The sequence below is a fragment of the Mercenaria mercenaria genome, chromosome 4 (assembly GCF_021730395.1).
Source record: "Mercenaria mercenaria strain notata chromosome 4, MADL_Memer_1, whole genome shotgun sequence".
NCBI classification, from domain to species: domain Eukaryota; kingdom Metazoa; phylum Mollusca; class Bivalvia; order Venerida; family Veneridae; genus Mercenaria; species Mercenaria mercenaria.
Window position 1 is genome coordinate 94,441,776 of NC_069364.1, and position 26,523 is coordinate 94,468,298.

At 37.3% G+C, this 26,523-nt stretch overlaps 1 protein-coding gene across 2 annotated transcripts in view; it reads right to left on the reverse strand.

Moving 5' to 3' along the window:
* LOC123552470 (uncharacterized) overlaps positions 1-26,523 on the reverse strand; it is a 52,222-nt gene that overhangs the window by 15,231 nt on the left and 10,468 nt on the right. For both annotated transcript variants that reach the window (XR_008370750.1, XM_045342149.2), the window contains exons 6-7: positions 23,229-23,336; positions 754-967 (exon numbers count right to left, since the gene is read on the reverse strand). Coding sequence is in view for 1 of the 2 variants with exons in the window: in XM_045342149.2 (XP_045198084.2) it covers positions 754-967; positions 23,229-23,336 (322 nt within the window). In the remaining variant the exon portion in view is untranslated. The remainder of the gene's footprint in view (positions 1-753; positions 968-23,228; positions 23,337-26,523) is intronic.

Here is a 26,523-nt window from a genome sequence, read left to right on the forward strand (position 1 = left end):
AGATGTCCTACAAATAAATAGCATGTTTAAAGTAACATGTCCTCGATACTCATGGACAATAGCCAGATGTCCTACAAATAAATAGCATGTTTAAAGTAACATGTCCTCGATACTCATGGACAATAGCCAGATGTCCTACAAAAAACATGTATAAAGTAACATGTCCTCGATACTCATGGACAATAGCCAGATGTCCTACAAATAAATAGCATGTTTAAAGTAACATGTCCTCGATACTCATGGACAATAGCCAGATGTCCTACAAATAAATAGCATGTTTAAAGTAACATGTCCTCGATACTCATGGACAATAGCCAGATGTCCTACAAAAAACGTGCATAAATAGTAACATGTCCTCGATAATCATGGACAATAGCCAGGTGTCCTACAAATAAATAGCATGCTGAAAGTAACATTTTTTTTGTAACCAAAACAACTGCTTCAATATTTCATCCCTGTGACCAGGTAGGTGAGAGCTCTCCTCTATGTCGACAGGCTAGGCAGATATGTGATAATCCCAGTAGTCTCTAACAGCTTAAATTAGCTGTTTATATGTTGTAATTTGTGCATGAATACATGTTGATTGTCAGTTACAGTATCTGCAGAATTTCTCTAGATATTTTAGTACGCTTGTCCTTACAGACTAAGGCAAGAACCAATACACTGCAATTCTGCAGACTGTATAATTGCATGGACATGAAATTAAGTTTCTGTTGTCCAGGAAACATATTTGCTTAATAACATACTTATTACCTCTTCCTTCTTGAAATTCATTGAGAAGATCAAACAAAGGTTTATCAGTATTTGTATGCAGCACTGGTCTCCCTGTACCATCCTCTACTAGAGACCTGATGGGTGTGGCATCATCAGGGTCTAGTTTTATGAGAGTTTTGACAAGCAACAGAGCCACAACATTGTCTTGCTGACCATCATACACTGGAATCCTAGAGTGTGTCTGTTCAATAATCTGTAAATATACCAAACAATGTATAATAATCTGTAAATATATCAAGCAGTGTACCATAATCTGTAAATATACCAAGCAGTGTACAATAATCTGTAAATATACCAAGCAGTGTACAATAATCTGTAAATAAACCAAACAATGTACAATAATCTGTAAATATATCAAGCAGTGTACAATAATCTGTAAATATGCCAAGCTGTGTACAATAATCTGTAAATATACCAAGCAGTGTACAATAATCTGTAAATATGCCAAGCTGTGTACAATAATCTGTAAATATGCCAAGCAGTGTACAATAATCTGTAAATATACCAAGCAATGTACAATAATCTGTAAATATACCAAGCAGTGTAAAACAAGCAAATTTGATGAATTGGTATCCCCCGCCGAACGGACTTGTGGTGAGGAATGGCAAAAAGTTAAGGATGTTACTAAGAAGCAAATAATTTCATTAGTCAAAATCATTTTAACAGAAAATGATTCTTTTTTTGGCGGGCGGGCGGGTGGGGGGGGGGGGGGCAGGTGAGAGTACAAAATTTCACATATTGATTATAAATATTGATGGAAAATTAACAAGAGCACCGCCTTGCGGGTGCTGACGCTCATCTGATTTTTTTTTGTGTAATAGAAATATTGTCCTACCCATGATTTTCTAAGTCTAAAAAGGGCCATCATTCTTGCAAAAAGCAGGATAGAGTTATGTTTCTTGATGTACAGTGTCCACTTATGATGGTGAAAAACTGTTGCAAGTTTTAAAGCAATAGCTTTGATAGTTTATGAGAAAAGTTGACTTAAACATAATACTCAACCAAGAAAATGATTTTCTAAGTCCAAAAGGGGCAATAATTATTGCAAAAAGCAAGATGGAGTTATGTTGCTTGCTGTACAGGGTCAGCTTATGATGGTGAACAAGTGTTGCAAGTTTCAAAGCAATAGCTTTAATAGTTTAAGAGAAAAAGTTGACCTAAACATAAAACTTAACCAAGAAATCTGATATTTTCTAAGTCCAAAAGGGGCCATAAATCTTGCAAAAAGCAGGACGGAGTTATGTTTCTTGCTGTACAGGGTCAACTTATGATGGTGAACAAGTGTTGCAAGTTTTAAAGCAATAGCTTTGATAGTTTAGGATAAAAGCTGACCTAAACATAAAACTTAACCAAGAAAACTGATTTTCTAAGTCCAAAAGGGGGAATAAATCCTGCAAAAAGCAAGATGGAGTTATGTTTCTTGATGCACTGGGTCAGCTTATGATGGTGAACAAGTATTCCAAGTTTCAAAGCAATAGCTTTGATAGTTTAGGAGAAAAGTTGACCTAAACATAAAACTTAACCAAGAAATCAGATATTTTCTAAGTACAAAAGGGGCCATAAATCTTGCAAAAAGCAAGATGGAGTTATGTTTCTTGCTATACAGGGTCAGCTTATGATGGTGAACAAGTATTCCAAGTTTCAAAGCAATAGCTTTGATAGTTTAGGAGAAAAGCTGACCTAAACATAAAACTTAACCAGGCAACGCCGACGCCGACGCCGACGCCGACAACCGCTCAAGTGATGACAATAACTCATCATTTTTTTTCAAAAAATCAGATGAGCTAAAAATGATGAAAAACAAGAGGACCATGATGGTCCTGAATAGCTCACCTATCCCCACATGACCTAGTGTTGAACTGAGTATGACATCGTTATTTCTATTATTTGACACAGTGACCTAGATATCATAAAGATAAAAAATTCTGACCAATTTTCATGAAGATCCATTGAAAAATATGACCTCTAGGGAGGTCACAAGGTTTTTCTATTATTTGACCTAATGACCTAGTTTTTGAAGGCACGTGACCCACTTTTGAACTTTACCTAGATATCATCAAGGTGAACATTCTCACCAATTTTCCAGAAGATCTCATGAAAAATATGGCCTCTAGAGAGGTCACAAGGTTTTTCTATTTTTTGACTATGACCTAGTTTTTGACCGCACATGACCAGTTACGAACTGACCTAGGTATAAACAAGCTGAACATTCTCACCAATTTTCATGAAGATCCATTGTGAAATATGGTCTCTAGAGACGTCACAAGGTTTTTCTATTTTTAGACCTACTGACCTAGTTTTTGACCGCACGTGACCCAGTTTCGAACTTGACCTAAATATCATCAAGGTGAACATTCTGACCAATTTTCATGAAGATCTCTTGAAAAATATGGCCTCTAGAGAGGTCACAAGGTTTTTCTATTTTTAGATCTACTGAACTAGTTATTGACCGCACGTGAACCAGTTTCGAACTTGACCTAGATATCATCAAGGTGAACATTCTGACTAATTTTTCATAAAGATCCCATGAAAAATATGGCCTCTAGAGAGGTCACAAAGTTTTTCTTATTTTCAGACCTACTGACCTAGTTTTTGACCGCACGTGACCCAGTTTCAAACTTGACCTAGATATCATCAAGGAGAACATTCTGACCAATTTTCATGAAGATCTCTTGAGAAATATGGCCTCTAGAGAGGTCACAAGATTTTTCTATTTTTAGACCTACTGACCTAGTTTTTGACCCCACGTGACCCAGTTTCGAACTTGACCTAGATATTATCAAGGTGAACATTCTGACCAATTTTCATGAAAATCCATTGAGAAAGATGGCCTCTAGAGAGGTCACAAGGTTTTTCTATTTTTAGACCTACTGACCTAGTTTTTGACCCCATGTGACCCAGTTTCGAACTTGACCCAGATATCATCAAGGTGAACATTCTGACCAATTTTCATGAAGATCTCATGAAAAATATGACCTCTAGAGTGGTCACAAGCAAAAGTTTACGCACGCACGCACGGATGGACGGACGCCACGCGATCACAAAAGCTCACCTTGTCACTTTGTGACAGGTGAGCTAAAAATGGGTGGGGGATGGGGATGCATGATCAGGGTGGTGGGCAAGACTCAAAGGAGAGTGAGGTGGAGGAATGGTACAACTTTGCATGCTGATAAATATTCATGGAAGGTTTGAAAAGAAATAATAATAAAAAGAATTTTTTTTTTTTTTTTTTTTTTTTTTTAGTGGGGTGTGGGGGGTGACCAAGGCAAGGTGGTGACCAGGTGGGTACAAAACTTCACATGTTTATAATAAATTTTCATGGAAAAGATTGAAAGAAGTTTAATAAAATTCTACTAATTGGTTGGTTTGTTATGTACAAATCTGTAGAATTTTAAACAATTAAAGGGCAATAACTCTAAGGAAAATTGACCAATTGAAAAAAAAATGACAAGCATCATCGAAGTATGTTGGTTTATATTTATGTCAAGTTTCATGAAATTCTACCAGCTTATTACTGAGAAATGGCTACAGACGTGGATTTTTCATTAAATCAAGGGCAGTAACTCTAAGGGAAATTGACCAATCCAAAAAAAAAACTTGACGGGCATCATCGCAGTATGTTGGTGTATGTTTATTTCAAGTTTCATGAAATTCTACCTGATAGTTACTGAGAAATGGCTGCGGACGGACATTTTTCATTAAATCAAGGGCAATAACTCTAAGGGAAATTGACCAATCAAAAAAAAAAACTTGATGGGCATCATCGCAGTATTTTGGTTCAGGTTTATTTCAAGTTTCATGAAATTCTACCAGCTAGTTACTGAGAAATGGCTGCAGACGGACGGACTGACAACGCCATTTCAATACCCACCTCCCGATTTCATCGGCGGGGGATAATAATCTGTAAATATGCCAAGCAGTGTACAATAATCTGTAAATATACCAAGCAATGTACAATAATCTGTACATATACCAAGCAGTGTACAATAATCTATAAATATACCAAGCTGTGTACAATAATCTGTAAATATGCCAAGCAGTGTACAATAATCTATAAATATGCCAAGCTGTGTACAATAATCTATAAATATGCCATGTACAATAATCTATAAATATGCCAAGCTGTGTACAATAATCTATAAATATGCCAAGCTGTGTACAATAATCTATAAATATGCCATGTACAATAATCTATAAATATGCCAAGCTGCGTACAATAATCTATAAATATGCCAAGCAGTGTACAATAATCTATAAATATGCCAGTGTCCAATAATCTGTAAATATGCTAAGCAGTACAAAATAATCTGTAAATATGCCAAGCGCACAATAATCTGTAAATATACTAGGGATGGGAACGAATATTCGAATATTGGAAAATCGATCGAATAATTGAATATGACAGGGTTTTTTTTTACCAAGAGGGGAAGGGGCCCAGGCCTCTCATTTGGGGAAAAAAACAACTCAGTATTTGGGCAAAGGGGAATAAAAAACCTGATGTAAAGACAATTTTTGGGGAAAACTGCATGATTTTAAAGAAATTTTCTGAGGGGAAGGGGCCTATAAACGGCCCCTATTATAAAGGAAAAAAAAAACCTGTATGAAAATCAAATTCGAATATTCGTAAATTATTGTATAGTGTTTTTTTTCAGAATAAGTATCTTTGATTTTGGGCAATATTAGCATGCTAATTCTGCAGAATAAAACCGTTTGTTCTGTCGTGTTTGTTTATCGCATATCAAAAGATGTCCAATTAACAAGACAAGAGATCACAGTGATCTTGGCACCCATCATTGAGCCATTTTTGAATGTTCCAAATTTCAAGACTAGCTCAAGGTCAAAATTCATTTCAGTACACAACACTGTGCATGTGGTCCAAATATGAAAGCTGTAGCTTGAGAAATGTAAAAATAGGTCACAAGATCAATTTCAAGGTCAAAGTTCATTTTGGTATACAAAACTATGCATGTGCTTCAAATTTGGAGGCTGCAGCTCGAAAAATGTGAAAGTAGGTACTAGGTAAAAATCAATTCAGAACACAAAAATATGCATGTGGTCCAAATTTGAAGCCTGTAGCTTCAGAAATGTGAAAGTAGGTCACTAGGTCAATCTAAAGATCAATTCAGTACACAAAACTATGCATGTGGTCCAAATTTGAAGGCTATAGCTTAAGAAATGTGAAAGTAGGTCACTAGGTCAAAATAAAGGTCAAATTTCATTTCAGAACACAAAACTATTCAGGTGGTCCAAATTTGAAGCCTGTACCTTCAAAAATGTGAAAGTAGGTCACTAGGTCAATGTCAAGTCTATATGAACCATGTGGCCCCCGGGGCGGGGCCATATTTGACCCTAGAGGGATAATTTGAACAAACTTGGTAGAGAACCACTAGATGATGCTACATTACAAATATCAAAGCCCTAGGCTTTGGGGTTTGGACAAGAAGATTTTCAAAGTTTACCCTATATAAGTCTATGTAAACCATGTGACCCCCAAGGTGGGGCCATATTTGACCCTAGGGGGATAATTTGAACAATCTTAGTAGGAGACCACTAGATGATGTCACATACAAAATATCAAAGCCCTAGGCCCTGTGGTTTTGGACAAGAGGTTTTTCAAAGTTTTTCCCTATATAAATCTATATAAACCATGTGTCCCCCTGGGCAGGGCCATATTTGACATCAGGGAAATAATTTGAATCATCTTGGTAGAGGACCACTAGATGATGCTTCATATCAAAGCCCTAGGCTCTGTGGTTTTGGACAAGAAGATTTTCAAAGTTTTTCCCTATATAAATCTATGTAAATTATAAAAATAAACAATGGGCCATAACTTGCTCAAAAATTGTTGAACCAGTCTGATTTTCAGGGGGACACAACTAGGGTACCAATACATCATTCTGACAAAGTTTAGTCAAAATCCCCCCAGTAGTTTCTGAGGAGATGCGATAACGAGAAATTGTTAACGGACGGACGGACCACGGACTCAGAGTGATTTTAATAGCCCACCATCTGATGATGGTGGGCTAAAAACAGCAATGCACAATTGGCAGGGGCCACCGTTACGGATTAGCAGTTTGCAACAGGCGTAAATGTGTCAGATGTATGTCAAAAATTGTCCGATTAACAAGAAAATTGCAATGCATAATCAGCAGGGGTCATCGTTAATGATTAACAGTTTGCAACAGGCGTAAATGTGATGCCTTTTTATCCTTTGTTCATTTTTATTGGCCCCTGTTTTATGTAACAAATTTTAGAATTATTGTTTTTTGGAAAACAATTCCAAACTTGTAGATATTGTCGATCTTTTTACATTATTTTGTACGACATTTCAGACCGTCCGCAGAATCAGTTTTCATCCGCAATCGGCCGTATTCGAAATAAATTTTGAAGTAGTTTATAATAAAATCAAGAAATAACATATGATTGATGCATAAGATCATGTTGAAGGAGGTTTAAGTCTGCTTTTGTTAAGTCTATCGGCTTTTTAAACACCGATTGAAAATTTTCAAAATGGCGGTGGTAATAAAACAGTGCGACACGTGCTTAAATTGGACGACCTGCTATTTTTAGACAAAGTTGCAACGGTCTAAATTATAATCGATTTGAATGGTTTTTTTTTTTTTTTTTTTTTTATCATTTTGAAGCTAAAACACTGAATTAGTTAAGTATGTTCATGATTATACTGACAGAATCTTGAAATAAAACGCTAGGGTAGGCGGGTTTAACTAGGCAGGGTCGGGTTACCCGAAACAAACATTTTTTAGGCCTTATTACATACGATGATTTACGTTTTAACCAACTGAATATATTGTGTATATGCCAATCACATAATAAGAATTTAAAGCTTCCATTAAAACAAACCAAATATTCGAATATTCAAATATTGCTAACCGAATATTCGAATATTGATTTCAGTATTTGTTCCAATCCCTAAAATATACCAAGCAGTGTACAATAATCTGTATATATATTAGTAAGCAGTATACAATAATCTGTAAATATAACAAGCAGTGTACAACAAGCAAATTCGATGAATTGGTATCCCCCGCCGAAAGGGTTTGTGGTGAGGAATGGCAAAAAGATATATCCGGCAAAAAGTGAAAGGATGTTAATAAGAAGCAAATAATTTCATTAGTCAAAATCAATTTAACAGAAAACAAATGTTTAATTAAAGAGTACATGACAAATGTATGATACTTCGATCCTGACTAAAGAATTTATTTTGAATGGGATATGCTTACTGTAATAAGCTTAGCTTTTAAAATTAAATGCAGTTAATTCAAATGTGAGCTTGAAGTTTAACTGGAACGAAATATTGTCTTCGAGTGATTTGGCACCAGGTGTTGCTGTTTAACATGTACATTTGAACTTAAAAGGACAGTTGTCCTTAAGAGAACACAGGTAAGATATCTTGAACATGGCTGAGGGCAAGGTTTGTGCAGTCACAACTTAACATGTCGAAGGTTTGAACATCAAAAAAAAAAAAAAGGAATGGAAATATATATATGTATATACAGTACAATCGCGATCCTACGAAAAGCCAAGGGACCGTCCGATTTTTTCGTAATATCGCATTTTCGTTCGAGCGTAACATAGGAAATTTCGCTATACAGCACCTTAATATCTATATACGTAACCCGTGATATTTAAACATGTGATTTTCATATCGAAGTACATGTATACCAATTTTATATGTACATCTGGGTTTACTACAAATCTTATTTGAATCTGAACTCAGATCGCATGTAGAATGTAGAACGGGTTGTTTTTTTCTTCACTTTTTATTCACTGTATATAAAACATATACAGGGTACATTGATGCACGAGGAAACATCGCAACTGCATATTCCGATACCCTCAGCCACCCTTTACCAATTGTTTGGTATAATAAAACGACAATATACAGACGATCAGGACTTAAATATTGTTTTAGTTTCTTTATGTAGTGATTGTTTGAGACGCATAGATATCGAAGCAAGTGTGACTTGTATGCCATCCGATCGAATAGTTATAGGAGAAAAAAATGACCACTAACTTGTGCATAGTGTATAGCATATGTGTTTCGAATTTAATTACTAATTTATTACATTTTAATTACTGTTTACGCCCAGCTAAATGATAGTGACACTTTTCTTTCAAAAGCATTTTCACGGCGTTATGGAAGGTGTGAAAACTTAGACAATACATTCGTAAAAACGCAACTAAAACAAATTGAAAAAAGGCTTTAAGGGCATAACAATACATTCGTAGGAGCGCATTTTTCGTAAAATCGCATTTTCGTAAAACCGCGACTTTGTTACATAGAAATAAGAAGGAAAGCAGCCGGGACCACAATATCTTTTCGTAGGATACCGGTATTTTGTTAAATTGCGATTCGTAGCATCGCGAATGCACTGTATATAGATATATGTATATATTTATTTTTTAGGGGGTAGGGGTGCAGGGGAACGGGAGAGGAAACAAAATTTCACATCTTGATTATAAATATTGATTGAAAATTAAACATGAAAAAAAAAGGTAAAAGGGTGAAGTTGGTGGTTGGGGGGAGGGGGGCAGAGGATGCATGGTCAGTGGTGGGCATGATTGGGTGGAGAAGTGAGGTTGGGGAATGGTACAACTTGGAAGGTTTGAAAAAAATCTAAAATAAGAAATGAATTTTTTTTCTTTCTTTTTTTTTTTGGGGGGGGGGGGGGGGGGGGGAAAGGGGGTGTGACCAAGGCAAGTGGGTGACCAGGTGTTGGTGCACAACTTCACATGTTTATAATAAATGTTCACATAAAAGAATGAAACAAATTTAATGAAATTCTGCCAAATGGTAAGTTTGTTATGTACAAATATGTGGATTTTTAGACAATTAAAGGGCAATAACTCTGAAGTTACATAAGACATCCGTACAAAATTGTCTGTACACAACCACATTATAGTGCTCTAAATTCTGTTAAAGTTTCATAGTTCTAGGTCAAATATATCAAAAGTTACGATGCAGAAATTGCCATATTTATAGTACCCTATACAGTTAATACTAAAAACTTCTAAGGGCCATAACTCTGGTGTTACTTGGGCAATCTGACTGAAACTTGACGGGCCGCAAGAACTAATAGTGGTGAACATGTATATGAAGTTTTAAATAAATATTCCTAACCATTTCCTAGATATGGCTCCGGACGGACGGATGGAAAGACGGAAGGACGGACAGAAAGACAGACAGAAGGATGGACGGATGGACAACGCCAAAACTATATCCCTCCGACTTTTGTCGGGGGATAACAAGTAAATGAAGTATTGCCATGCAATACAAAGTCCCCTACTGGAAGGCACCTAATTTTCTCTACTGCAGTATAACATAATGAACTGATATCTGTCAATGATGTATAAACAATATTGTACTATATATACAATATGTTATAACAACACACTTGGATTAAAATGTGCATATATATTGTCCGTAAGTATTGACCTGGCACTCATGAATATTCCGTATATTTCCGTAAATTAATTTTCGGTGTTTGAACATAAATAGCGATATCATTAAATATTACATATATCATTCTTAATTGATAAACTGTCACATGTGCAGGTAGTTGTATGGACAAATCGTTTACCTGTCAATACCACAATATCAGAATTGTGGGTTCGAGTCCTACGTCTGGCCATACCTTTTTTTTCCTCAGATTTTATATGCAGACTTACTATTCATTTGATCCAACGTATCTTGATGTTTATGGTTCATTTATTAAGAATAATCATATTTTCCCGTTGTAAAAAAGTGGAATAAAATTGTTTTAAAAGTATCTTAGATAAAAAAGACAAATTACCTGTCGCCAGCGTTCCAAAAAAAAGTAAAAAAGTACAACAAGAGAAAACAACTAAAGTTCATAAAATATGATACATAAAATAATGTAAACGATAACACTACAGTACAATAATTGAAAAGAAGAGATCTATTCAGTAAGTGATTTCGAACCCGTGGTAACGTGCATGGAAGTCAGACACCTTACCTCTACGCCAACGTGTCACTGACTAGATTTACATGTTACTTTAGTAATATGGATACTTTCAGGATAATAATATTGCGTAATTTAACGAAGACGCCCGAAAATATTGGCAAAGATTAATGAGTGCCAGGTCAATACTTACGGACAATAAAAACCCACAGTTGTTTTCATATTGAACTGTTTTGGCTGATTATAAAAAAGTTATCATATAAGTTATTTATAGTAATAACAAAGGGAAATTAATGTTAAAAAAACCCCAAACAATCTACAGTAAAATTCCTACTTACGACCATGCCGAAATTACGACCGCACCGCTAATACGACCGATTTTGCAAAGAACGGAATATTTCCTTCTTAAAACCAGTAGTCGTTTGTCCGAAAATGCGACCAGACCGCTAATCCACTAATGCGACCACCAATTTCAGAACTGTTTGATTTTTTCACACTTAATTAATCACCGCAATTACGACCACTCAAATGTTTCTGTATGTTACCGCAAATCGCCGCGGGAATTAACACATGCGACATCGTGTTAACACGTTAAGCGAGTACATTGTGTATTTATCCATTAATTGCTAACAAGTATTTTAAACGTTATCAAAACAACGTATCAAACTGTTTGATTGTCTGAAATTGTTATTTAAAGATGTTTGGTGTTTTACATCACTATTTTAACATAAGAAGTTGTTGAATTAACTAATTTGTTTGTAATTAGACGAATGCCCGCTGATCGAATTGACTGGATTAAAACGGATTTAATTAGATCTAAACGGTGTTTGTTTGTTATTATTAATGTAAATACGTTTGGGATTTCAGCGGAGAATGAAGTTTGAAAAGGTTTGATATTGTTGTAATTGTCTTTAACTGAACAAATTTCAAATCATTATCAGTTAAGTGCGTCCTTAATTAATACACAGTTTGATTCGTAATTCTTTGATTAACACAGTGATCAAGTATTTAAGGCTAAAGAAATTAAAGAAAATAAAGCTACATATAAATTGAACACTGTGTTTGCCATTATTGCGTCTTGATTGTATTCCAATGGGTTATTATCTGCCAGACCTTCCCCGTATAGCCTTGCCCACTAATCAGACCAGACCGCTAATAAGACCAGTTTTACAAAGAACCATGGGTGGTCTTAATAGCGGAATTCTACTGTATATAATATAAGTCCACAAGAAACTCTTTACCAGGTAGAGATAGGTCAAAATACACCTAAAAATTGGATGTAACATGCATGTTGTACCACAGAAAAGTGGTCTCGATTTTTCTCTACCGCCAGTAACAAAAAAGTTACAATAAAATCTATTTAGAGTAAAACAAAGGGACGTAATTTTAAAAACAAGGGTGCCTCATGGTGGTGAACATTTGGTCCAAGTTACATCAAAATCCCTCCATGCATGAAGAAAAAAAGCTCGTACAAAGTCATTCTTGAATTTGACCTTTGACCTCTAAATATGACCTTGACCTTAGACATACATGCCATAATTTTTCAGAACGTTTCCGGGATTCTGAGTTAAAATTTCCAGGGTTTTTACCTTTTGTCCGGGACATACACCGTGACATTGGTATTTTTCTGTTTCATGCAAAAATATCAGAATATGTCATGTAGTTTCCCCGAGACTAAACATTGTTCACTTCCTTGTATTAATTTGCGGCAAATGTTGTCTAGCTTTCTAAGGGAGGTAAATACATGTATACGGGTAATACATCTATAGTTCGGCACGTGAATTTATTGCGTTCCCGAGGTGAACAGAATTAGGAGACTTAAATTACTATATACGAAGAATCAACCTGGTCATCTTGATTTAGATTGTAGCTAATTTGGTATCATTCTAAAGCTTAAACATAGATCTAATAAGTAAATGAATCCTTAAAGGAATAAAATAAATCTTGTAGATAAAATTGACAATATAAAATATTTGGAGTCGGGTCAATTTTCATGGGTCGGTCGGCAAAGGCATTCACCATTTTAATTTAAAATAAGTGTGACAATCGATCTAGATCTTAAATAATTACAACCTTTTAAAATAATTATCGTTTAATTGACCGTTTTCAATCTCTTCCATAAAGGCTACATGTAGCTTTACCGCCAACGTGCAAAAAAACAAAGAGATTTACGACTATTGTTCCTAATTTAACTATCATAAAACAGTTATTGATTGCATAATCCTGTCAGTTCTTAATCAGGGTCATCATAATAACTGACTGTAACTTAATCAGTGTCATCAAAAGATCATTGCGTGATCAAAATGGGCTTAATCAACACGTGTCCCGCTTGCCCGCTCGAGGGCATGAAAGTGATTAGGAATAAACAATGTGACACCGGGGACTGTTTATTGTGTAAAATTTAACAACTTATAGACAAAAACAAGTTTTTTGGGGGATTGTTTTTATTTGTTCCTGTATTTTTATATTTCCGGGACATTTTAAGACTGTCCGGGACACCGGGACGAGTATGTAATTTCCGGGACAATCCTGGACAATCTGGGACGTATCACATGTATGCTTTAGACCAAGGGACCTGGTTCTTGCGCATGACAATCCGCCTTATGTTGGTGAACATTTGTGCCAAGTTACATCACAATCCCTTCATGCATGAAGAAGAAATGCTCCAGACAAAGACACTCTTGTGTCTGACCTTTGGTCTCTAAGTGTGACCTTGACATCAGACCTTGGGCCTGGGTTTTTTCGCATGACATGTTGTCTCATCCAGGGGAATATTTGTGCCAACTAATATCTAAATCCTGTTTTGCATGACAAAGTTATAGACTGGACAGGAAAAAAATCCTCTTGACCTTTGATCTCAGTGTGACCTTGACCTTTGAGCTAGGGGTCCGGGATTTGCGCATGACATGTCGTCTCATCATGGGGAACATTTATGCCAAGTAATATTGTAATCCCTTGATGGATGACAGAGTTCTGGATCGGACAGGAAAAAAACCTTATTGACCTTTGACCTAAAATTGTGACCTTGACCTTTGAGCTAAGGGTCTGGGCTTTGCGCATGACATATTGTCTCATCATGGGGAACATTTGTGCCAAGTAATATTAAAATCCCTTCATGGATGGCAGTTATGGACGGGACAGAAAAAAAACTCTGTTGACTTTTGACCCCCAATTGTGACCTTGACTTTGAGCTAGGGGTCGGGGATTTGCGCATGACACGTCGTCTCATCATGGAGAACACTTGTGCCAAGTAATATTAAAATACCTTAATGAATGTCAGAGTTATGGACCGGACACGAAACAGACCCTGTTCATGCTATGTTAACATTTGACTGCTAAGTGTGACCTTGACCTTTGAGCTAGGGGTCTGAAAGTTGTGCACGACACATCGTCTTATTATGAGGTACATTTGTGCCAAGTAATATTAAAATCCCTTCATGGATGGGATAGTTATGGACCGGACAGGAAAAAAGCCCTGTTGACCTTTGACCACCAATTGTGACCTTGACCTTTAAGATAGGGGTCCAGGTTTTGCGCATGACACGCTGTCTCCTCATGGGGAACATTTGTTCCAAGTAATATTAAAATCCCTTCATGGATGGGAGAGTTATGGACCGGACAGGAAAAAAGCCCTGTTGACCTTTGACCTCCAATTGTGACCTTGACCTTTGAGCTAAGGGTCCGGGATTTGCGCATGACACGTCATCTCATCATGAGGAACATTTATGCCAAGTAATACTAAAATCCCTTCAAGGATGGGAGAGTTATGGACCGGACAGGAAAAAAGCCCTGTTGACCTTTGACCTCCAATTGTGACCTTGACCTTTGAGCTAGGGGTCCGGGTTTTGCGCATGACATGTCGTCTCATCATGGGGAACATTTGTGCCAAGTAATATTAAAATCCCTTCATGGATGACAGAGTTACGGACCGGACACGAAATTGCGGACGAACGGACGGACGGAAAAGCGCATTAGTCCCCGAAACTGGTTTTCAACCATAATAATCTGTAAATATACCAAGCAATGTACAATAATCTGTAAATATACTAAGCGTTGCACAATAATCTGTAAATATGCCAAGTACTTTTCAAAAATCTGTAAATATACCAAGCATTGTACATTAATCTGTAAATATGCCAAGTACATTTCAATAATCTGTAAATATACTAAGCAGTGTACAATAATCTTAAAATATACAGTAAAACTTTGTCTGCACAAACTCAACAGAGCCAGCATAATTTCTTCAAGTTATCAGTAGTTTGAGCCAGCAAACAATATACATGTACATTATAAAGGTAATTTGCCAAGACCTGACAATGAGTCTGAGCAATGAGTGGTGTTCTAATTATCCAAGTTCCAGTGAACGAAATACGACTGTAGTAAATAGTTTTCAATTATCTGTACATGTAGCAAGTAATGCTCCAAAATCTATAAACAGAACAAGCAGTGTTCAATAACCCATAATATTAAGGATGCTCAGGCTGTAGAACACTTTACTATTCAACAGCCTTGTCACTTAAGGAAGTTGAACAACAACAAAGTAGAGAAAGCGACATAACTTTATTAAAATTCAAAATAGAGTTATGGGACATGTACCATGCATGTCAGCTCATCACACTGCATAAGTTTGTGAAGTTTCAATCCATTCCAGTAGTTTTGTCCTGAGATAACAGCTTACATACAAAACAATATTGAATAAGTCCAGAAAGGAGCATAATTTTGTAAAATTGCAAGACAGATAGAACCTGTGCATTGCATGATCCCCCAAATATTAAATCTTTTGTGCCAACAGACACAAAAAACCTAAATGTTTGCTCCTGTGAGCTAACAAAGACAAGTACCCCAAGTGTTGCCTATCATGTACTGACAGACACAAGGGCCCTAAATGTTTGCTCACATTGACGAATGCAAGGACCCCAAATGTTTGCTCCTATGTGTTGACAAATTCAACTACCCCAAATGTTTGCTCCTATGTGTTGACAAATTCAACTACCCCAAATGTTTGCTCCCATGAACTGACGAATGCAAGGACCTCAAATGTTTGCTCCCATGCGTTGACAAATGCAAGGACCTCAAATGTTTGCTCCTATGTGTTGACAAATGCAAGGACCTTAAATGTTTGCTCCTATGTGTTGACAAATGCAAGGACCCAGAATGTTTGCTCCTATGTGTTGACAAATGCAAGGACCCAGAATGTTTGCTCCTATGTGTTGACAAATGCAAGGACCCCAAATGTTCTCCCATGTGTTGTCAAATGCATGGACCCCACATGTTCTCCCATGTGTTAACAAATGCAAGGAACCCAAATGTTTGCTCCTATGTGTTGACAAATGCAAGGACCCAACATGTTCTCTCATTTGTTAAGAAATGCAAGGAACTCAAATGTTTGCTCCTATGTGTTGACAAATGCAAGGACCCCAAATGTTTGCTCCTATGTGTTGACAAATGCAAGGACCCCAAATGTTTGCTCCCATGTGTTGACAAATGCAAGGACCCCAAATGTTTGCTCCTATGTGTTGACAAATGCAAGGACCCCAAACGTTTGCTCCTATGTGTTGACAAATGCAAGGACACAAAATATTCTCCCATGTGTTAACAGATGCAAGGACCCCAAATGTTTGTTCCTATGTGTTGACAAATGCAAGTACGCCAAATGTTTTCTTCCATGAGCTGACGAATGCAAGGACCCAAAATGTTTGCTCATATGTGTTAACAAATGCAAGGACCCCAAACGTTTGCTCCTATGTGTTGACAAATGCAAAAACCCCAAATGTTTGCTTCGATGTGTTGAAAAATGCAAGGACACCAAATGTTCTCCCATGTGTTGACAAATGCAAGGACTCCTCATGTTCTCCCATGTGTTGACAAATGCAAGGACCCCACATGTTTGCTCCCATGAGCTGACAAAGACAAGGACCCCACATGTTACCTCCCATGTGTTGACAAATGCAAGGACCCCAAATGTTTGCTCCCATGAGCTGACAAACGCAAGGACCCCAAATGTTCTCCCATATGTTGACAAATGCAAGGACCCCAAACGCTCTCTCATGTATTGATAAACGCAAGGACTTCAAATGTTCTCCCATGTGTTGACAAATGCAAGGACCCCAAATGTTTGCTCCCATGAGCTGACAAACGCAAGGACCCCAAATGTTCTCCCATGTGTTGACAAATGCAAGGACCCCAAATGTTCTCCCATGAGCTGACAAATGCAAGTGACACCAAATGTTTGCTCCCATGAGCTGACAAATGCAAGGACCCTAAATGTTTGCTCCCATTAGCTGACAAATGCAAGGACTCCAAATGTTCTCCCATGAGCTGACAAATGCAAGGACACCAAACGTTTGCTCCCATGAGCTGACAAATGCAAGGACACCAAATGTTTGCTCCCATGAGCTGACAAATGCAAGGACCCTAAATGTTTGCTCCTATTAGCTGACAAATGCAAGGACCCAAAATGTTTGCTCCCATGTGTTGACAAATGCAAGGACCCCAAATGTTCTCCTATGAGCTGACAAATGCAAGGACACCAAATGTTTTCTCCCATGAGCTGACAAATGCAAGGACCCTAAATGTTTGCACCCATTAGCTGACAAATGCAAGGACCCCAAATGTTTGCACCCATGTTGTGTTGACAAATGCAAGGACCCCAAATGTTTGCTCCAATGTGTTGACAACTGCAAATACACCAACTGTTTGCTGTCATGAGCTGACAGAGAAAACCAGAGTATTTAGACTCTATGTACATAGTATAGTAACAACAAGAGCTGTCTCCATAGGATGACACATGCCCCTGATGGCACTCTGAATGAACAGTTATGGCCGATGTTAGAGTGACTGTGAATGAATGACAAACATATGGACAGGTCACGCCCATCAATGCACTTTCATGAAATATGACCTTTAAAGTCCAAGTGCCTCCTTGACCTTTGACCTATGGACCTGGGTCTTGCGCGCGACATGTTGTCTTACTGTGGTACACATTCATGCCCAATAATTTTAAAATCCATGCATGAATGACAAAGATATGGACCGGACACGCCCATCAATGCACTATCATGAAATATGACTTTTAACGTCTAAGTGTGACCTTGACCTTTGAGCTATGGACCTGGGTCTTGCGCGCGACATGTCGTTTTACTGTGGTACACATTCAGGCCAAGTTATTTGAAAATCCATCCATGGATGACAAAGATATGGACCGGACACGCCCATCAATACACTATCATGAAAAATGACCTTTAACGTCTAAGTGTGACCTTGACCTTTGAGCTACGGACCTTGGTCTTGCGCGCGACACGTCGTCTTACTGTGGTATACGTTCATGCCAAGTTATTTGAAAATCCATGGATGACAAAGATATGGACCAGACACGAAAATTGCGGACAGACCGACAGACGGTTCAAAAACTATATGCCTCCCTTCGGGGCATAAAAACAAAGTCCCATTACTCTGCATCATGCACAAGAAAGTTGGCACTGATCACTTGTGTGAAGTTTCATTAAATTGTGTCAATGGGATGAGGAGAGTAAGTGCACACAAGATTGTGTCTACGGACAGACAGACAGACAGAAAGATGGACAGAGAGGACAAACAGACAACCTAAAAACCAGTATACCCCACTTATAACTTTGTTGTTCAGGGGGTACAACTACCCTAAATGTTTGCTCCCACATGCTGACAGACACAAGGACCCCAAATGTTTGCTCCCACGTGCTGACAGACACAAGGACCCCAAATGTTTGCTCCAACGTGCTGACAGACACAAGGACCCCAAATGTTTGCTCCAACGTGCTGACAGACACAAGGACCCCAAATGTTTGCTCCCACGTGCTGACAGACACAAGTACCCCAAATGTTTGCTCCCACGTGCTGACAGACACAAGGACCCCAAATGTTTGCTCCCACGTGCTGACAGACACAAGTACCCCAAATGTTTGCTCCCACGTGCTGACAGACACAAGGACCCCAAATGTTTGCTCCCACGTGCTGACAGAGACAAGGACCCCAAACGTTTGCTCCCACGTGCTGACAGACACAAGGACCCAAAATGTTTGCTCCCACGTGCTGACAGACACAAGGACCCCAAATGTTAGCTCCCACGTGCTGACAGACATATGGAGTCCATATACAGGTGTTTTCTTTAACCGACATTCTATAAATTCATTGCATTAAAGTTCATTCAATATTATCATTCCAAGAGAGGACATGTCTGCACTGGTAAGAATTTAGGTTAATTGACTGATGTTACATAACTAGGAATCCATTGAAAAAATACAAAACAAAATACAAAAGATTAAAGCGCTTTACATAACAGAAATAAATAGACTTCAAATTAATTTCTATAAACTCTAATTCCTACCAGAAAATTACCAGTGACATTTAAATATGATTTATGGACCATATTAAACTTGCAATCCCTGAAATTTTATATCATGAATTTGTTTACAGGAAAGTTTTGTAATTCAAAACTACACTTTTTTAAATTTCTATCTTATTTTCTAAAAACAGCTTAAGTGGCAGGTAAATGCTTTAGCAGCTAGCTTTTGCAAAAGCTTGTTTTTATTAAAGGTAAGGTGTTGTGACCAGAGGACCTTGTTCAAGGCTGAAGTAAAATAAGAATCTGAATTATCCAATCAACTCTATAGAACTGTTTTTGCTTAGGAGACTGAATGTTGCAAAATGTCTTGCTAAATGGCAGTTACTTGAGGTTAAGGTTTGTTTTTCCATTTTGCAGTCTACTTTAAACAGATGAATAGATATCTTTGATGAAAACCTTCAAGGAATGACAAGAAAATAAACAAGAGGGTCACTGACCCTAAAGCGCTCACCTGTGTACAAGGCTTCAAGTGTGTTAGGTTTCTTCTATGTTAGCCCAGGGCTCCAGATAAGATGCGTATTAGCGTAAATTACGCTTTGAAAAAATACGCATGTCTGATAATTTTTTAGCATATAAAAACATATATGTAATTACAGAAACGCACACACTGACTTTTTACTAGCGTAAACAAAATCTGAATCGTCCAGATGCTTTAGGTAACACAGCAGGATCAGTATTAATTGTGCCACATTGAACGTACACACGCATTGAATGGTACTGTATAAACCTAGGTTAAACTATATTATACACTCAGTGTATGCATAAATCAAGTAGTTGGGAATTAATATTGATGGTACGGTAGTGTATTTTAAAGCAGGTCGATTTGAAATATCAACTTCCGGTGCGGAGTGAACAGTTCGGAGGAAAAAACAACATGTCTCTTTCTAAGAAAGTGTGTAGTGAACAAACGCTCTACGTCGCATTCTTTAAACAAGAGCACCGCCTTGCAGGTGCTGACGCTCATCTGATTTTTTTGTATAATAGAAATATTGTCCTACCCATGATTTTCTAAGTCTAAAAAGGGCCATCATTCTTGCAAAAAGCAGGATAGAATTATGTTTCTTGATGTACAGCGTCCGCTTATGATGGTGAAAAACTGTTGCAAGTTTTAAAGCAATAGCTTTGATAGTTTAGGAGAAAAGCTGACATAAACATAATACTCAACCAAGAAAACTGATTTTCTAAGTCCAAAAGGGGCAATAATTCTTGCAAAAAGCAGGATGGAGTTATGTTGCTTGATGTACATGGTCAGCTTATGATGGTGAACAAGTGTTGCAAGTTTCAAAGCAATAGCTTTGATAGTTTAAGAGAAAAAGTTGACCTAAACATAAAACTTAACCAAGAAATCTGATATTTTCTAAGTCCAAAAGGGGCCATAAATCTTGCAAAACGCAGGATGGAGTTATGTTTCTTGCTGTACAGGGTCAGCTTTTGATGGTGAACAAGTGTTGCAAGCTTTAAAGCAATAGCTTTGATAGTTTAGGAGAAAATCTGACCAAAACATAAAACTTAACCAAGAAAACTGATTTTCTAAGTCCAAAAGGGGCAATAATTCTTGCAAAAAGCAGGATGGAGTTATGTTTCTTGATGTACAGGGTCAGCTTATGATGGTGAACAAGAATTGCAAGTTTCAAAGCAATAGCTTTGATAGTTTAGGAGAAAAGTTTACCTAAACATAAAACTTAACCAAGAAATCTGATATTTTCTAAGTCCAAAAGGGGCCATAAATCTTGCAAAAAGCAGGACGGAGTTATGTTTCTTGCTGTACAGGGTCAGCTTATGATGGTGAACAAGTGTTCCAAGTTTCAAAACAAAAGCTTTGATAGTTTAGGAGAAAAGCTGACCTAAACATAAAACTTAACCAGGCAATGCCGACACAGATGCCGACGCCGACATCGATCAAGTGATGACAATAACTCATCATTTTTTTTCAAAAAATCAGATGAGCTTACAAACAAAAAATCATCCCCAAAACATCTTTAAAGGTATACTGAATAATCTATCGGAGACGAAACGGTCCCATTTGGTTAACCAAGAGATGGCCCAAATAAAGCAACCTAAGTCCAAAATGAGGTCAAGGTCAAGGTCAAACTGAGGTCAGGTGATGTCTGAAGATCAGGAATGGTCACAGATTACATCTGCATTAGTATCAAGTCATTCTAGTAAGGGGTATTGATGCTAGACGAAACGGTCCCATTTGGTTAACCTCGTACGGACGGACGAATGAACGAACGAATGGCATATGGACAGGACAATCACTATATACCTCCCGCATCAGTAGATGCCGGGGGTATAAAAAGGAGCAAAATCTTGAATGCTGAGCCTGAACTGAAACTGAACTGAATACAAATTCATGGGTTTTACACCCAATAAATATGTTATATAACTGATTTCTGTGGGCTTTCTTTACATTTACAAATTTTCAGGAGTAAAATTACTCCTAGTCAATTTCAGGTTTTACCAATTTACTCATTCACAAAAATTATGATGAGTAAAATACTCGTAGGCCAAAAAAATTATCTGGAGCCCTGTTAGCCTATATTATATATATGTCACACACCCTTTTGAACCTAGGGCAATAATTTGAACAATTATGGTGACATTACAAATCTGATATCACACGCCAAATATCAAGACTCTAGCTAATATTGATTCAGAGAAGAAAAGTGATCACGCCCCCTTGCAGCCATGTTTTTTGAAAAATCGGAATAATTTGAACAGTCTTGGTAGAGGGTCACACAAGAACCATTTGTGTAAAATTATTTTAAAATCAGGCCAGCAGTTTCAAACAAGAAGATTTTTAAAGTTTCCACTATATACATATAGGAAAAAGTGACCACTCCCTCTGGCGGCCATGCTTTTTGACGAATCAAAATAATTTGAACAATCTTGGTAGAGGGTCTCACAAGAACCATTTGTGTAAAATTATTCTAAAATCGGGCCAGCAGTTTAACACAAGAAGATTTTTAAAGTTTCCACTATATACATATAGGGAAAAGTGACCACGCCCTCTAGCGGCCATGTTTTTTGACGAATAAAGATAATTTGAAAAATCTTGGTAGAGGGTCACACAAGGACCATTTGTGTAAAATTATTCTAAAATCGGGCAAGCAGTTTCATACAAGAAGATTTTTTAAAGTTTCCACTATATACATGTAGGGAAAAGTGACCACGCCCTCTAGCGGCCATGATTTTTGATGAATTGGTATAATTTGAAAAAACTTGGTAGAGGGTGACATAAGGACCATTTGTGTGAAATTATTTCAAAATCAGACCATTGGTTTAGGAGGAGATGTTGTTTGAAGTTTTTTCTATTTTTAGCACTGGCAGCCCCTATGTGCAACCAAGTGGAAATTTTGGTAGACGACCACCCAAGGAACATCATGGCCAAGTTTCATCAAAATCCATTCATTGGTTTTGGAGGAGATGTTGTTTAAACACAAATGTTGACAACAGACGGGCGACTTGACAGACGGACGGACGGACGCACACATGCACGACGGAAACAGCGTGATCACAATAGCTCACCATGAGCACTTTGTGCTCAGGTGACCTAAAAATCAATCTGTTTAATCATAAGAAAACTTTGGTTATCTGATTGTTGTACATGTACCTGTGATTATTTTTGTCTCAAAATCTGAGCTAATGTGGGCGGTGACAATGCATGAAGAATGCTGCAAAAAACGGTCCTAAATCTAACAAAGAAATCATTTTATTGTAATAGTGTGATTCCAAGACGACACTCTTAATATAGTGTACCTATTTTCATGCAGTAAAAGGCAAATTTCTAGAACTACAGGAATATATGTGTACAGTGTAAACATGATTGTTGCATGAGCTCATACACAAATATCATCTAGACTAAGTGATAAAAGCAAGGAGAATTCTGCTACAAAAACTGCTGTGGAGTTGGAATCCAGCAGGTGTCACAACTGTGCCCTCTTAGTAGTTGGCAGTACTGGTTTTCAATTGGAATATGGACTGTAAAGTTATTCTTTGACCTGCAATGTCAGGATCCCATAAAATAAGACTAGTCTCAGGTCTCAACTGACCAATGACGTGCTTGCATTCTGAGACTAAAACTCAGTGTCGGGTCAAGTCACTTAATTAAGGCAGTAACAAATACTAACCTCAGACATTGTGTCATGATCAAGATTTCTGTTGATATCCAACATGTACACACAATCAATGGGAACCATAGCATCCTTCGCTGTTTTACTCTTCATGTCTAATGCTCCCTATATCAAATGAAAAATAATCACAAATTAGAAACTGCTTTTGTAAAAAAGCACCAGTCTCCCCATAACTCTTCATTTAAATAGCAAAGTGAGAAGATATGCAATATCTAGGCAAAAGACAAAAAATGAAAACATGGGTTGGGAAAAGGACTACTATAAATGTTAAGCAGTACAATATTTGTATTACAATTTACAAGTTAATTTCTGGGGAAAATAGAAAAAGTAATCATTATATATGATATATTATATATTATGTCTCACCTGAGTACCATTGCTCTTCACTTAAGATCAAGACTTTTTGTTAATTAAAGAACAAATAACTCTGAAGTTACTAATCTGATCCAGGCCATTATCAAACTTGAAAGAGATCTAATTGTTCAAAATATTCTCACAAATGCTTGGGGTTAGGACGCTCTCCACAATCCTCACTTACATAAAATATGCACAGCCACTTGGAGTTAGGACCTCTTTTCCTCCACCCCTGTCAACTGATTTATTTATTTATTTTGTTGGGTTTAACGTGGCACCAACAAAATTATAGGTCATATGGCAACTTTTCAGCTTTGAAGGTTGAGGAAGACCCTAGGTGCCCCTTTGTGCATTATTTCATCATGAGTGGGTACCTGGGTAGAACCACTGACCTTCCGTAAGCCAGCTGGATGACTTCCTCACATGAAGAATTCAACGCCCCAAGTAAGGCTTGAACCCACATCTATGAAGGGCAAGTGATTTAAGACAGACTTTACCAAAAACATAACTTTAAAGGGTCATAACTCCTCAAAAATATGCCATGATATGTGAAATTAGCCTTGGTACTAAACCTATGAATCCATCAGTAGTTTTAGCCAAGTAATTCAGACAAATTTTTATGAAAGAGGGACAGACAGACAGCATAAAATCAATACATCTCCCGACATACAGTCTATAACTGTTCAGTGATTTTTCCAAAATGTACACAGATGCCTCTGTGGCAATCCTTCAAATATATACAACTGCAAAACTCATGAATATCTTTAAAACAAGAGCTGTCCGTAAGACAGCCAATGCCCGACTATTCGAAATATTGTCCCAGAAGCAGGAAAATACAAAATGTATTACCCAAAATATTAAAATATCTAAAGAGTTTCAATCCAGTACCTGCATTGCTAAACTTTAACCAGAAGTTTTAAGTTCAAAAGGGGACATAATTTGACCAAAATGCATGTCAGAGTTATGGGACTTCATGCAATCAACTAGTTTTATAACCCCTAAGGCACATGTGAAGTTTCAACTTAATATCTGCATTTGTTCTGCAGATAGTATCTTGCACGCAAACTTAAACCAGAATTTTTAAAGTCCAAAAGTGGGCATAATTTGCCCAAAATACATGTCAGAGTTATGGGACTTGATCCAATGAGGTTGGTAATTGATCTAGAAAAAGAAAAAATAAGTTTTTAATCTATATGCCTTTAAGTTATAGCTGTATGTACTTGCATGCAAAACTTTAACCAGGATTTTCCAAGTCCAAAGGGGGCATAATTTGGCCAAAATGCAATTCAGAGTAATGGGACTTGATGCTATCAACTAGTTTTATAACCCTGAAGGCACATGTGAAGTTTCAATTCAATATCTGCATTAGTTTTGGAGATAGTAGCTTGCAAACCAGGATTTTCTAAGTCATCTATATAATAAAATGACACTTTCTAGAAAGTGTGCCTACAATTTTTTTTTTACATGATTGTAGCAGGAATAACCAATACAATTTTAGATAATTATATGAGCTATATATGAGATATAATAGGAGGTGCACAAGTTCATATCATGATTAAGACTCATGCAAGGTTTCATGAATCTATATCAAATACTTTTTGAGCTAGGCATGTCACAAGGTGAAAATGTGCATTTTTGACTATTTCAGGGGCCATAACTCTGAAAATAGAGGGCGGAGCCAGATGAAAAATAGGAGGTGCGCAAGTTCATATCATGATTAAGACTCATGCAAGGTTTCATGAATCTATATCATATACTTTTTGAGCTAGGCGTGTCACAATGTCAAAATGTGCATTTTTGACTATTTCAGGGGACATAACTCTGAAAATAGGGGGTGGAGCCAGACGAAAAATAGGAGGTGCGCAAGTTCATATCATGATAAAGACTCATGCAAGGTTTCATCAATTTATATCAAATACTTTTCGAGCTAGGCGCGTCACAAACTTCGGACGGACGGACGGACGGACGGACGGACGGACGGACAAGAGCAAATCTATATGCCCCTACCACTCATGGGGGGGGGGGGGGGGGGGGGCACAAAAACATTTGTCCATGTCATCATATTTTGTAAATGTATGAAGATTGAAAAATAAATTATAACAAGAGGACCATGATGGTCCTGAATCGCTCACCTCTTCCCACATGACCCAGTTTTGAGAATGACGTCGTTTTTTCTATTATTTGACATAGTGACCTAGTTTTTGAGCTCATGTGACCCAGTTTTGAACTTGACCTAGATATTATCAAGATAAAAATTCTGACCAATTTTCATGAAGATCCATTTGAAAATATGGTCTCTAGAGGTCACAAGGTTTTTCTATTATTTGACCTATTGACCTAGTTTTCGAAGGTACGTGACCCTGTTTTGAACTTTATCTAAATAACATCAAGGTGAACAATCTTACTAATTTTCATGAAGATCTCATGAAAAATATGGCCTCTAGAGAGGTCACAAGGTTTTTCTATTTTTATACCTACTGGCCTAGTTTCAAAACTGATCTAGATATCATCAAGGTGAACATTCAGATCATTTTCATGAAGATCCATTGCAAAATATGGCCTCTAGAGAGGTCACAACTTTTTTTCATTATTTGACCTACTGACCTACTTTTTGAGGGCACGTGACCCACTTTCGAACTTGACCTAGATATCATCAAGATGAACATTCTGACCAATTTTTATGGAGATCCATTCACAAGTATGGCCTCTAGAGAGGTCACAAGGTTGTTCTATTATTTGACCTACTGACCTAGTTTTTGACCGCACATGACCCAGTTTCAAACTTGACCTAGATATCATCAAGATGAACATTCAGACCAACTTTCATACAGATCCCATGAAAAATATGGCCTTTAGAGAGGTCACAAGGTTTTTCTATTATTTGACCTACTGACCTCGTTTTTGATGGCACATGGCCCACTTTCGAACTTGACCTAGA